Source organism: Hippopotamus amphibius, chromosome 3 (genome assembly GCF_030028045.1).
Source record: "Hippopotamus amphibius kiboko isolate mHipAmp2 chromosome 3, mHipAmp2.hap2, whole genome shotgun sequence".
In the NCBI taxonomy this organism is placed as follows: domain Eukaryota; kingdom Metazoa; phylum Chordata; class Mammalia; order Artiodactyla; family Hippopotamidae; genus Hippopotamus; species Hippopotamus amphibius.
Window position 1 is genome coordinate 138,038,839 of NC_080188.1, and position 15,280 is coordinate 138,054,118.

Below are 15,280 nucleotides of genomic sequence, written 5' to 3' on the forward strand. Positions count from 1 at the left end.
TGGAATTGGAAGTGAATGCAACAGAGTATTTGAGACTTAGTGTTTTGAACCTAAGTGCTCGATAGATACTGTGGAATAAATGAAGGAATGGGTGAGCAAATGAATGACTATTAATATGGGAATTTCTAGGACTTTGCAGAGGAAACTGGTTAAATGACTTATAAACAGCATAGTATAGTAAAAGAGCATTGGCATCAAAGAGATAGGGCTTTGCATCTCATCTGGTCATGTATTAATGGTGAGACCTTAATGAAGCCTTTTAAGCAATCCTCACCTGTAAAATGAGCCTCATATTCCTTATTCAGCAGAGCCCTTAACAAACCTCATCTCTCTGGACGCCTGTAGAGTGGACTCTATAACAGAGTACCTTGACCATGACCAGTAGAGGGCAGATCTCAAATGCGAATCCTCCCTCACCTCTCCTGCCTTTTCCCTTACCTCCCAATCTGAGGCTCTTGAATCTCAATGACCATCCACCACCAATAAGTTTGATTACAGCCAGATTATGTACATCAGCCCCATGGAGGGGCAAATAATTCCCATCTGGAAGCTCAGAAAAGAACCCCAGTTCCCACGCTCCACTGCTTCCCTTCACTACTCCCAAATGTTGAGGAAAAGACCTTTTTTTTTTTATGGTTTCTCCTTAAATTCTATTGCATTAATATTTTTATACATATTTATTGGAGTATAACTGCTTTATGATGTTGTGTTAGTTTCTGCTATACAACGAAGTGAATCAGCTATATGTATACATATATCCTCATATCCCCTCCCTCTTAAGCCTCCCTCCCACCCTCCCCATCCCACCCCTCTAGGTCATCACAAAGCAACAAGCTGATCTCCCTGTGCTATGCAGCAGCTTCCCATTAGCTATCTATTTTACATTTGGTAGTGTATATATGTTAATGCTACTCTCTCACTTCATCCCAGCCTCCCCTTCCCGCCCCACCCCCATCCCCACGTCCTCAAGTCCGTTCTCTACATCTGCGTCTTTATTCCTGTCCTGTCACTAGGTTCATCAGTACCCTAATGCATTAATTTTTAACCTTGTAATTCTTCAAATCCTTATGTACACTCCAATCTTCCAGGTAACAAAAATGGGACAGAGAGGTGAAGTGACTTCAGTTAGCAGTGACTGAGGTTGGATAACCAACCACAGGCATTGTTCCCAGTACAATGCTGGGTAGGTGATCAGCCACCTTTCTTCTCTGCTCACTATTCAGGTTCTACTTGGGAAATCACATTTCCTAGCCCTTCTAGGATAAATGAAACCAAACCAGCAAAGGAGGCAGGTGCAGCGCACAAGTGCTGGGGGGAGGGTTGTTTCTGGCTTTTTTGAGAGAGTGAAGTTTGGGGTTTTCTTCATTAGATGATTACTAAGAATGACCTCCTTCTCAGCTCTGTTCTCTGTTAATGAGATTAGCCACTTGACCAAGCCATTGGACTCCCTTAATTATTATTTCTTAAAATTGTGGACTCCCTTAATTATTAATAGAGGTTAGTCAATTCACAGCTGCTCCTATGACGTACATATAAGCTCATGTTCCAAAGAATGAAGAATACACTTCCAGAAGCATCTGCCTTTTTATAGCATGATAGTTAAAGGCATGGATTTTAGAGTGAGTCCTAATTTAGCATCCAAGCCCTACCACTTCCTAGCTGTATGACTTAAGGCAAATTACTCAACTCTTATGAGTTTCAGTTTCCTTACTGGTAAAGCCGGAATAATAGTAACAGTCTTATGGAGCTGTTTGACAGTTAAATAAGATTTTATCCTAAGCACTTAGGATAATACTGGTATACAGTAAGCACTCAATAAATGTAGTTGCTGCTGCTGTCAAGAATAGCCTGTTGACTTCTGTGAAGCCATGAATTAGAGCTAGGTGAGCACAGATATCAAGGTGTCAGATGCTGAGTGTGTATAAGGCAGAACGCTAGGTCAGGTAATTAGGTGTTCAGCAGTGACTGGGTGTGCTCATCACTGCACGATCACATATATACCTCCTGGAAGATGGAAATGGGGGGTACCCCTGAGTGTATGTGCACATACACAGACATGTATACATATGCAGGTATAATGGGAACCCTGGGAATTTAGGCTAAGCATAGATCTGGATAGCTGGAGAGGACAGAACTAGGAATTTCAAGGACGTGTCAGTTTATTGGATCTCTGAGGACCATAAGAATGGAGAGTTAGAGAGAAAACTGAAGATGCCAATCCCTGTGTTAGCTCTAGAATATTCAAACTGTAGGATGAACGCCACCCAGGTCCCAAGCCTGCCCTGGCCAAGCCTATTAGGAACCCCATTCCCACTGGAGGGTGAGGTCTAGAATTGCTCTTCTGGCCCTAACCCTGGGTTCTGGGCAAGGGGTGGGGTTCCCTATTCCCACTGAGCCACATGTCTTTCCCTTAACCCGTGTTGTTAGACTGTGTTTCCACCTGATTTGCAATCCATTGGGACCAAAGCTTTGCCCTGAGTTCTAGTCTGCTTGCCTGGGCCCTGATACAAGCCCCTTCTCCTGAGGATTAGGTTTTGTCTCATACCCTCACCCGACTGCCCCATATCTGAAACTGTAATGTTGCTATCCACCCAACTTCAAAAAATACCTCTCATGGGACCCCTACTCCTACCCCAGATCAAGCCCCTCAGAGATAGTAGCTAATCTGGATGAGAACCAAGATTGAGAGTCCCCTATGGACACTGAGATTTGACCTGGAAACTCCCTCCCTCTGACTCCAATTCCCAAGAGATCTGCCCTGGGGCTAGGTTAGTGTCCTGAGCTTGGGTCCCACCTCTTATAGCTTTTGTTTTTCTATGTCACCACCTGTCAGATGCTAAAATCCTAGTACTTCTTATGCTGCAGTCTATAGAGGCTAGTCGGAATATTTTTGAATGGCAAGTAAATAAATTAAAATTTTTCAGTCTCTTTGTAATGTTCACCTGTGCATTCAATCTAAAAAATCTTATTCCCCCAATGGTTCCAACTACCAGTTATGTTTCAGACCCTCAACTCCATGAAACCTCATCTGCATGTTTAACAGATACTTCAAATTAAACATTCATCATCTTCTCTCTTCCCACCTCAACTCTTGCTTACAAACTAGTCCTTCTTGCTTCCCTAGCTCTTTTGCCAGCATACCCCCATCCTATCACCCCAGATAGAAATCATAGCTTTGATCATTTCCTCCCTGGCTCTAACCACATTCAGTGGTCATTAATTCTAAACCTCCCTCAAACTTGACCCTTCTCTATTCCCACGGTCATTCCCAGTGGGAATAAATCAGGTTTCTATTCCTTCTACTAGGTAATAATTATGAAACACTTACTGTATATTAGAAATTGTGTTGATGTTAACTACATTCATGTAGTATCTTAATAAATTCTCTCAAAAAATCCTATAAAGTAGGTATTATCATTACACCCATTTTACAGATGAAGAAACTGATTCTCAAAGAATGTATACACCTTGCCTAACATCTCAGAGTTAGCAAGTGACAGTCAGATTTGAACTCAGGCTGACTGGCTCCAAAGCTCTTACTATCACTCTACACAAGTCCTCATTACCTTTTCGGTTTTATAATAGCCGTTTCAGTGGTCTCCTTACTTCAACCCAATACACTCTCCACATTTTTTCTATTTAGAATATTTTTTTAAAAGACAGATCCAATCGTGTCATCCCCCTGCTTTAAAGCTTCCAATGATTCCCCATTCCGTCCAGGATAAAACTCAAATGCCTTGACATTGCATGTAAGGTCTTCTCCATGATTTGGCCCCGTGCACGTTCCAGGCATACTAAGATGTTTTCCATTCTTTGACTGTAAATATGTTATTCCCCCCACCTGGGGAAACATCAGGGCGTGTCACTGAGGAGTTTCGGGGAGGTAGACAGAGAGAAGCACTGAGTGTGGTCCATGCACACACATGAACAAGCGCGTGTTGGCACAATGGGGAGGCTGCGACTCTGAGTCCAGGCACTAGTGACACCATAAGGGACGTGTTTTGAAGCCCTTATAAAGACATTTGTGGAGGTATGGAAAGAATCCATGTTTTATCCTACAAAATAAAGCAAGTATCCCAAAATACTGGAAGAAGACTGCTTAGAGAAGAAAGCAAAAGACAGAAACAGATGGGAAGTGAAGTAAGGGATCATACTGTATAGAACACATCTGTAAAAATTAGGATTCCTGACCAAAAGAAGCACCAGATGACAGATTGAAGAATGAAGATTATAGGTGGTTTTCTACATTTGCAGAGGAGGGGGTCATCATTCTTAGACCACCAGATCATTCCTTCCATTTTTATTGTGCCCTGATCTTCAGAAAAACTGCTCTTGGCTAACTAATTCAAATTCGTTCAAAAACATGTTTTAAAATACAGTGTTACATTCCAGGAAAATAGATTGAAGAGACTAGTCTCTGATCTTGAGAAATTCAACACAAACCTGGTTTCTAACTCTAAAATTCCTGAGGGCAAGGACCAGGATTGGTTGCTCAGTAGACAGCAAGGCCATAAAATAGAGCTGAAGCTTACAAAATGAATGAATGAATGAATGAATGAATGAACAAATGAATGAGTGAATCTGAAGGGCCTTTCTTAGCAGGTGGTCTTCAGTGGAGAGAATGGATTCTGGCCAATAACTAGGAAAGCTGCCTAAAAGAGTGATGAGTGACAGCTCAAAGCAGTAGCCCCCATCTCAGCTAGTCACCAGGGGTACCTAGTCGCTAGGCCAGGGAGGATCAGCTCCAAGTGCAGACAGTGCCTCACTGCATATGGCAAAATAAGTTCCTGCCCCAATTCTCACGTAAAGAAAAGGATTCTATACATGACGATTGTGTTCTTATAAGGATAACAAAAACAGTATCTACAGCAATGCTGTTCTTATTTTAGCACTTTCATTCTTTTCAAAGCAAGTTCCTTTTCCCCACTAGTTGTAAGCTATTCCTGCCAGCATCTTTGAGAGGCAGATCTATAAGCACAGCCCCATTTTAGAGAAACAAAGATTGCTGCTAAAGATCCTGCAAAATTATTATCACTACAGAAAAGCATCTTTAGAAATTTTGTATCAAGCTCACCCATCCCTTAACTCTTGAAGTCTCAGCATTGTGATCTGACCTCAGAATTGCCCACTCACCAGCATATCTTGGCTTTTAGACTCCTAAGTTTTTTCTTCATTCAGTATGACAATATACATCTTCCTTTTCCTGCCTTTAAGGAAGAGCTTTAAGAAATTCATCTTTTGTCTTCATATTTTTAACATACTGTCCCAATTTCCCAGGACACTGTTTTAGGAACAGTTGATGGGTAGGCTTTCTAAGTGTAAGAGATGAATAAGGAAGGTCCGAGCATCTCCACTAGGTTTGGTCCATAGTGTGTCCAACCCTTAGCACTGTCAGCATGAGAGCAAAGCATTTTGGGAAATAATGACCCACAGGCTCAATTTTTAAAGACAAAACACAGCTTTAACCTTTTTTCCTCCAGAACTAGAAACCATTCATCTTCTTGATATAGTTGGGTTAAAAAATAAAATTAAAAAGTCTTTACCAAGAATAGTTGACATTCCCTTGGTGTTTGCCTATTTTCTAAGCCTAGTTCTCTGGCTTGCCTATTGGTCCTGTAAGTTAATCAATTTCCTTTCAATACATTTCTTTCCTGCTTAAACTGGACAGAATCAGTTTCTTTTGTTTGCTACCATAGTACCTGATGGTTTGATCCATTTTAGGGTTAGGGTGAGCAGATGAACTATTTTGAGATTTTAAAAACATGACAACATTCTTGCATGTTTTCTCTCCAAGAGTCCTAAAAGACATCAATATCTCCCTTCTTTCCATGCGACTAAAGCAAACACTGGTGCTGCCCTTGCTCTGGTAGGCATTGCTCATGGCCTAGTTATTATTTGCTGCCAATAACTCTGGTACTTGTGCACACAGAGCTTGCCATTTAGTAAGCATATGTTCTATGTGTCCCACGGAGCCATGCTTTCCCATTCTCTGCTACCACTGTGCAGATGAAAGCCAGAAGCATATCTTCTTTCTGTCTGATTTGCCCCATCTTCTAGAGATCTGAAATGAGCGCATGGGTAATGTCTAGCTGGCTTACATGCTGTTCCAATGCGACGAAGGCAGTACTAAAAGAGGTCAGTCTCTACGCTGCAGGGCCGAGGTTCTTTGAAAGCTGTCCTGATTCATTCAGGTGGGTCAGACTTCTAGGATGGACCAGCGATTTGCACAGAGAAAGCTCCTGTAAGAAAGCTCTTCTCCACTCTTATCAACTTGTTACCTGTATTTCCAGTTTAGATCTCTCACCCAAGCTCCAGACCCAAATATATCATTTCAGTCTCCATCTGGATGTTACACAAGCACCCCAAACTCATCATTCTATACATGGAGATGCTAACTGTCCACCTCTTTTAGTAACAGAACTTCCCAGGTTTTAATCTGGCCAGCCAAGCCAGCCACATACTACATTTCCTAGCCTCCCTTGCAGCTAATTGTGGTCATGGGACTAGATTCAGTGAGGAGAAGTGATGTAATTTCTGTGTAACCTCTCTAAAAACAAACTACTTGCCCTGAGCCTCTGCTTTCCTTGCTTCTACTGGCTGAAAAGTAACTATCACTGGAGCAGTCTTGGGAGCCACATGTTGGGAATGGTAGATTCAGTCCCACTAGATCTCTACTGTTACAGGAGACAGGAAAAAAAACTATTTTGTGTGAGTTACTATATTTTAAGGTCTCTTTGTTATAGCATCTTAGGCTATTCTCTAATATAATGCAAAAAACTGAACCGGTCTCTCCCTCCTTTATACATTTCTCTTCCTATATTAGTTCATGCCCACAAATGGCACCCCCAGCAATCCCAAGCCAGGAACCTGGAGGAGGTATCTTTGACATTCCTTTCTTTCAACCTCCGCATCCAACCAAGCTGGGACTACTTCCTCCACCTCTGGTCACTCTGTCCACTTCTCTCATCCCTACTTCACCACAGGAGTTCAGGATCGCATCATATCTTGCCTCTCTATCAGTGTCTTCTAGCTGGTTTTTGCTGCAAGTCTGCCTATGTCTAATCTACCCTCAAACTGAGGTCCAAATGACATTTCCAAAATGCACAGCACTCCTTTGACCTCATCCTTTAAAGACTCCCTCTAAGCATTCAGAAGTACAAGGGCTCATTTCAGATGGGGCCACTCTCTTCCATTCCTCCTGCAGCACGAAATTCTGCAACCACACTAAAATATTTGTACTTTTTGAAAAGCATCATGTCCTCTTTTGATTCTTGGCTTTTACACATGCTGTTTCTTCTGTAAATTTCCCTTCCCTCCATCCCACTCTTTCCCTAGTAACTCCCACTTATCCTTCCAGACTTCCTCAGCTATCACTTCCTGTAGAAGCTTCTCTCACACTTACTGCAGTCATAGTACCCTAGAGAATCACATCACCTTGCCTGAGAATTTCCTATTTAGTCATCTGTCTGTGCCATTAATAACAAGCTCTCTCCTGCAGGCTTTTAAAAAGTCTGCTACATAGTAGGTTCTTAACATATTTGTGAATGATTTAACCCAGTCGATAGACGGTATTATTTGTTCCCAGTTAGTTTTCTCTCCTCACTCTTAGATTGTTCCCTGTAGGCAGAGTACACTTACTACTCCAGTGACTATAGGCTTGGCCATGTGACATGTGTTGGCCAATCGAATGTGAGTCCACGTGCCATAAGACTTGTCCAAGCAGAAGCTTAAAAGGCATTTGTGTGGTTTGGCTCTGTGCCCTCCCCCTACCCACTGTGAGTCCTCCACCACGAAAACAGCAGGCCTAGATAGTGGCTGCTCCTTCATCCTGGGTCTTAGTATAGGAAGACATTTGGAACTGAACCAAGTCCACCAATTCTAGCCAATTCACAGTTGACCTGCAACCGACTACAGCTCTCATATAACATGAGCAACTAAATATTTGGTGTTGTGAGCTGTTGAGATTATGGGGTTGCTTGTGGCCACATCAAAATGCTGACTAATATTCCTATTTGGGGTTCGTCATAACTATTGAGAGCTCCCTATGTGCCAAATACTGTGCTAGGAGTTATACGTAATTTCATTTTAATTATCACAACAACCCTAGAAGGTAAATGAGCTTCCCCATTTTAAAGCTAAAGAAAACAAGGTAAACTATTGTTAGGATTCAAATCCAGGTCAGGTTGAGCCTCATCCCTCTCCCCCAACTGCCCCCTGGTGGCCAAGGGCAGGGGAGCAGTGACAATGCAGGATCCCAGCTGAATGTGAAGGTTCTCCTCCTAATTTACAGCACCGCTTCCCACAGGGCTCCAGCCGCTGCAGGATAACAGGGAAACAGCATGTTCTTCTGAGTTCTTCCTTGTTTCTTGGCCTATAAAGAACTGTAGTCATCCAAAAAGCCTTCTTTCTTTCTCAGAAAGCCAGAAGCTATCTTGAAGACTAAGATTCTAAGCCTACACATGCCCCAGTTACATCCTGTGAGGTTCCTGGTACATGGCACCAGTCCCTAGTCCCAGATGAGCTCTGACACGCCAGCGGTCTCTGCTGTCACGGGGTCACATCCACTGCTCTCCCGTGCCCCGCTGGAGCGCTCCTCATTCTCTCCTTTCCTGTAGATCTTAGGATTTAATTAGAAATACTAACTGCTATTCTTTATCGCTTTTCTCTGAAATACTTCCCCGAGTTCTATGAACTCTGAGCCTCAATACCCAATGCCCCATAATAGACAATATATATGTTCCCTGAAATCGGGATTTCCAGTTTGACCCACCTTAACCAGGAAATAATGTTTCTCTTGGATTCAGGCATTTGAAGCAACCAAGTCATATATAAGTCAGTGACACTATTTCTTATTATTTTAATCAATAAGATACCATGGACTTAGACAAGTCGTTTACTTCCTCTGAGCCTTGTTCTTCTTATGTATAGGTAGGTAGTAATATCGGCGTTACTTACTTAGAAGGATCAAAAGGGATAATGTCCATGAAAGCCATTTAATACATAGAAAAGCATTACAGCATCTAAATAAGCAGGAGCAACAATCAGATCATACCTTTCTTTAGATTCCTGATTGGCAGAAAATTGGTATAAGAGCTAAAATAGTTGGAAGGAGTGAAGAGGTGAGTGCGTCCTGAAACAAGAAGTTGAAACTAGAAGGGACATTCTAGGGCCATGTTGGTTAGAGTAGGATGCATCTCACCTGGCCCAAAGCACTTGCCTGGCTTCCGCAGTCCCCAGTATGACCACATTTAATTGTTCTGAGTGGACCCTATCCTCTCCACCAAGCACTGGGTGCTACTCCACTTCTTCCTCTGAAAATGTTAACGAGAAGCAGCTCCCTTCCCCGCTGCTGTTCTTCATTCCAATCATTTGTGGTCAGGGAAAGGCTGAAGACAACTAGGGCTCCCTCCATGGCTCCTCACTAAGGATCTATTGCTTTGTAAGTTTGATTTCCAGCTCAACAAAATTTAATGGAGAAAAGTTCAGAACCATAGAATCTTAGAGCTGAAAGTGACCTAAGATGTGTCCTCATTCAAAAGATTACAATACATGCAACCCCATGTTTACTGCAGCTTCATTTACAATAGCCAAGATATGGAAACAACCTAAGTGTCCTTCACTTCATGAATGGATAAAGAAGATGCCACAAATATACTTATATAGTGTGTGTATATATATAATTTATATTTACATACATGCACATACAATGGAATATTATTCAGTCATAAAAAAGAATGAAATCTTGCCATTTGCGACAACATGGATGGACTCTGAGGTCACTATGTTAACTAAGTCAGAAAGACAAATACTGTATGACCTCACTTATATGTGTAATCTTCAAAAACAAAAACAAAAAACTGAGCTCATAGATACAGAGAACAGATAGGTGGTTGCCAGAGGTGGGGGGTGAGTGGTGAGGGGGTCAAAGGGTACAAACTTCCAGTTATAAAATAAATAAATCCTGAGGATATAATGTACAGCATAGTGACTATAGTTAATAATACTGTGTGGCATATTTGAAAGTTGCTAACAGAATAAATGTTGAAAGTTATCACAAGAAAAAAATTGTAATATATATGGTGATGGATGTTAACTAGACTTATTGTGGTGATCACTTCACAATATATACAAATATAAAATCATGTTGTACATCTGAAACTAATATCATGTTATGTCAATTATAGCTCAATGAAAAAAATAAAATAAAACTAGATGCCAAAAGGAAAAAAAAAACAGATTATAAGACCCAGATCCCATGGATATACAATTAATTTGTGGAGAAGATTGGACTGGAATCCAATCCTTAAATCCCAGATCAGGGTTCTTCCCACTAACCAAGTCCTGGTAGTAATACTACTAACACTGTACTAAGCACTAGGTACTTGCGCTAAGACATGGTACTAACATAGTATCGCAGTAGGACTACTAGAACTAATACCCAAGTCTGTATAAACTAGACACTCAGCAGAATCATGTGAGTCTAAAATCTAAAGCATGATGGGGATACTGAAATAAGCCCCCTCTCCCAGTCCAGAGAGAAGCATCCAGGCTGAGGATGGTGGGAAGCAGAGAGAGCTGTGACAAAGTGCTGAAAGAAGATGCCCTGGGATGAAAAAGGTCTCTTCCATGGAGGAAAGTAGAACAGAGGATGGAGAAAAACTGAAAGGTATACAGGATCGGAAAGGAGATAATGGAAACTGAGGTGTCACAAATCTGTAAAAGCAACTCTTCTGCAAAGCTAATTACACTTTAACCCTCCACACCCAAGCCCATCCTCTCATGGTCACCAGGCATCTACCTGAATGCAAACCAAACCAGTAACCCTTGCTGCTGCAGGCTGGGTTAGAAGCCACCTTGAGGCACCCACAACACTTAGTGCAGATCTCCATGATGGCCTTTGTACAGGGTACTCCGCAACTGTGCGATCACTGTTCCATCACTGGTGTCTTCACCACCAAACCGTAAGCTCACGGACGGCAGGGCTGTCTTACTAACCCCAGCACAGAAACGCAGCAGCTGACTGCGCATGAGTACGTGTCGTCCCTGAGCCATCACCTTTTCTGGGAGTTTGTTTCCGAGCTGCTCCACGCCCACACCAGGCTTGGGGCAGGTATGTGGCTCTCATGGCTCTTCTTATAGGACATTTTACCTCCATATCAAAATTACCTGAAAACTCATTTGAGTCACTGACTAGACTGACAACTTTTTGAGGGCAAGGCCTACGTCTTTTCTCTCTTGATTCTCAGTACCTATCAGAATACTTAGAAACCACAGGAATTTAATGCATGCTTGGAGAAAGGATGAATAATGAATGACTACAACCAAAAAGGTACCAAAAGCAATGCTAACAGAACAAGCACTCTTCAGTACCGAGAGACCCCAAAGAGAATGTGCTCTCCCACACTGTCGCCACAGCTCCGGCGTTTCTCACAGCCTCTGCTGCCAGGAGGGGCTGAAATGCCATCCATATTCAGCAACAAAGACAGAGTGAACCCTCCTCAAGTCCTATTGCTAGATGGCACCTGTTGCTAAAATAGCAGCTGGTAAGCATTTTGTTTTGTGCAAAACAACAAGGACGACAACAACAACAAGAATAATCTATTACAGGAAGCGGCGTCACACTGACAATGAGAAATCATGAGGCTAAATATACAGCAGAAAGAGATACAGAATTTTTGCAATGAAAGACAAGGAAGGAGCTGCTAGAGCCTGAGGATAAAAACCTGAAGTGTTGATTGGAAACTGCTCATCCTGCATTAAAAGAGAGAACTAGGGGAGGTGGGGGGAAAATGGGAGGAGAGAAGGAGAAAAAGAGAGAAGGGGGAGGAGAGAGAGAGGGAGAATGAATGTGTTTTTTTCCTGGCTCTATGACTCATTTTTAATCTGTCCTTTCCTTTCTCCCTCCCTTTCCACCACCCCCTCAACAGAGAATTCATTGATTGGGCTGGACTAAAATGTCTTACCTTTCCTCTCCTGGTTGCTCTGCGAACGATGAGTCTGAATCCATCTCATCCTTGACTGCTCGTCTCTCCTCCCTCCCCCTCCCCGGCCACCATTGTTAGCTCCTCCACTTTGCTGAGGCTGAGGGGCTTGTCCACAGTGGGATGAGGGGGAAGTGGAAGCTGGGGGATGCCAGTGGGTGATCAAGGGGATCTCTGGAGCCAGCCTCACTTGCAGAGCCCAGAAGTGCCAGCCCTCTGACTGCTGGGATGGCCCTGATTACTAACCTGTTGCCTGCTTCCAGGTGGGAGCAACCTCTCCAGGTGCAGATGGGAGAAGGCACAGACCAGATGAAGCGGCACCTCCCCTCAAGACAAAAAAGAAATACACCCCCCCCCCACCCCCACCACACACAAAACACAAAACCCAGAGAGAGCACTCAGGAGAGTACAAACAGGACTGGCCTGGGGTTTGGGAGAACTGGGTTCTAGTGCCTGCTCCAACACAAACTTGCTGTGTGCACAATTGCCTCTCCGGGCCTCTGTTTGTAATATAAACTGAGAGGACTGACCTAGATGGTCCCTTCCAGGGACCATTTCATGAAAAGCTGTCAGCCATTTAGCAAGGGCTATGTGTTCCCCTTCTGCCCCATGCCCTGCAAGTCCCTAGAGAGCTTTGCTCGGGTATACCCAGGGTATCTGGAAGAGCACCTCTGACTTGGGGACCCCTCCCCAGATGCCTAGCTGGCTTCAGGTAGGTGGTGATAGAGGTTCAAGGCCAAAGTACCCCTCAAATATGATAACTGAGAGGTAGAGGCAAATTAAGGATGTTCAGAATCAGTGAGGGTGGAAATGGAAGGCACTGGGAGGCCAGGAGAGTGGGGAGGCATGGATCAGCCAAACCCTGAAATTAGAGATGATTCATATTTGAATAATGTGGGAGGGATGAACTCAGAGCAGCCAAGAGAAGAGGCTAACTCTGCTAAGCAACCCACCGCCCCACCCCCAGCCTAAACCCAGCAAGGGGCAAGAGCCAGCGTTAGGGACCCTTCATTAGGAATAGGAAGAAAAAACTGAGGCAACCTATAATCTTATTCTGAAGCTAAGGGAAATAGTGGTTTTGTCTTTCTTCTTAAATGTATTTTACCCTCTTTCAATCACTTGCCTTAGGTATTTTAATCTTGTTCCTCTTTTCCTACTGACTTGATTTTTCCCAGTCTTCAGTGTCCCCAGTGGGGGACACAACTTTGTTTTGGTGCTATTTTCCATTTTCTCTCCTGCCCTTCACTGGCCCATCTTGTCCTCACCACCTTTCTGCTCCCTTGTTCCCCTCCTCCATCACTTGGTTTCCACCTTGCTTTGAATTGTTGTCTCAGACCCAGTCCAGACTACCCAATCCTTCCTAACCCCTCCACCGCCACCCCAGGCAGGGCTGCTCTGTGAATCTCTCAGGGCTGTCCCCTCTGCCTGGCCACCTATCTCTCAACCTCACAGATCATTCTGTGGGAACACGTGTTACCAACTAGAGCCTTTCCAGACCCCAGGAGGGTGGGGAGAAAGTTCACCAAAAGGGAAGGGGAAACGCGGAGGTCCCAGCTAGAGGAAGTAACTCTAAGGCTAAGGAGAGACCCTACCTTCTGAATATCTGCAAATTATCTTTATTAGGGGGTATTCTCCCCTGTTTATCGGGAGAGGAAGGCTCTTCCCCTCTATGGGACCACTCCCCAAATGGTACCAAATGAGAGAGAGCAGGGCCCTCAACTCCACAACCAGTCAAGCCTCCATCCCCATCTCCTTCCTCATCCCCGCTCCTATACACACCTGGGAGCCACAGAAGACTGTCCTTGTGCCTCCCGGCTTCTCTGGGGAAGGAATTAAGGAAGACACTCAACCTCCAACCTCCAGAAAGCCAGTTCTCTTAATTAATCGGTCTCCTCCGGGCTTGCTTGCTTTTTTCTTCCCCCAACCAGGCTTTTCCCAGGACTCACAGCATTACAAACTCAGGATAAGACCGAGGAAGAACCGTTGTATGGAAGGAGAAATGCACATTAGGAAGAACAATATCTCGAATGAGTCAAAACACCTGCATCTCGATCCGGCTCACTTGATATCGGGCTTCTCCCCGCCTCCCCCATCATTCTAACACACACACACACACACACACACACACACACACACACACACACACACCCCTCCCCCACTTACCACCAGCCTGCTAAGCAGCTTTGAACACAATCGGGGGGACCTGGGGGTGGGGTGGGGTAGGGTGAGAACAGGACCAGTACCGGAATACAGATAAAGTTACCCGTCTCCGTAGAAAATGCCTCTTACCTGTTAGCCAGAAGAGAGCAGCCCACGCCAGCACGACCCTGTCCATTTTCCCCAGCGTCCCATCCAGATTCGGGAGTGAGGGAAGCGGGAAGCGGCAGGGACGGGAGGGTCTAGGTAACCGAGCGGCGGCGGAGCCGAGGCGGCGGGCGCGAACGGGCCCCCGGCGTCCCTGGGCGCCGCCGCCCGCCGGCCCGGCCGCGCAGGCGGGGCCCCGGGCTGACCGCGCCGCCGGCGGCACGCGCGCTGCCGCGGGCTCCCGGGGTCCGCGCGGCGCTCCGCGGCGCCTTCCCCGGCGGCTGGCGCACCCGCACGCCCAGGCAGCGCGGCCCGCCCGCCCAGCGCCTTCCCGCCGCAGAGCGCGCCGCGCGGGGGAGCTCGGCCGCCGGCTCCCCGCCCGCCGCCCGCCGCCCGCCGCCCCGGGGCTTCCAAAGTTTCTTGGTCACGTGCACGCCCCGGCGGCCCGGAGGTCAGCGGCGAGTGACAAAGTGCGCGGGCGAGAGGGCGCGCGGGGGAGGCGGCCGGCGCGGCGGCTCCCGGCGAAGCCGGCGTTCGGGACCCGAGCCAGAAGCGGGGCTGGGGACTCATGGCGGGGGCGGCTGGGTACGCACGTGGGTAGGGCCGTTCCGACCTGGGAGAGCGGGACAGGGGGACCTGCGGGGACTTGGCAGAACTCCTTGGCAAGTGTGTGCGCTTTCGCTGTACCCACCTGCCCCTCCGTCCCGTTCCCTTTTGGGCGGTGCAAGGAGCCGAGGGGCTCCGCACAACTGGAAAAGGTAGGTGAAAATCCCGCGTCGAAACTTCCTCTTGTGAAAACATTATGAAATAAGGGCATGCGGCTCTGTAACAGAAAATATGTAAAAATATGAAACGAACAATTATAGGGCTCACATGTGTCCACCACTTAATGGCTTCGCCTTTTGGCTAAAATCAGGCGCATTTGTACAACACTTGACTGTCTGCAGGGCGCATTTACGTGGATGACTTCATTTTTTAAAAGCATCTGTCTTGTG

The 15,280-nt window shown here is 45.5% G+C and overlaps 1 protein-coding gene across 1 annotated transcript in view; it reads right to left on the bottom strand.

Moving 5' to 3' along the window:
* ILDR2 (immunoglobulin like domain containing receptor 2) overlaps positions 1-14,554 on the bottom strand; it is a 61,449-nt gene extending 46,895 nt beyond the window's left edge. The window contains exon 1 of the mRNA XM_057729391.1: positions 14,271-14,554. Coding sequence (XP_057585374.1) covers positions 14,271-14,316 — 46 coding nt within the window. The 5' untranslated portion in view covers positions 14,317-14,554. The remainder of the gene's footprint in view (positions 1-14,270) is intronic.
* Positions 14,555-15,280: the final 726 nt, after the last annotated feature.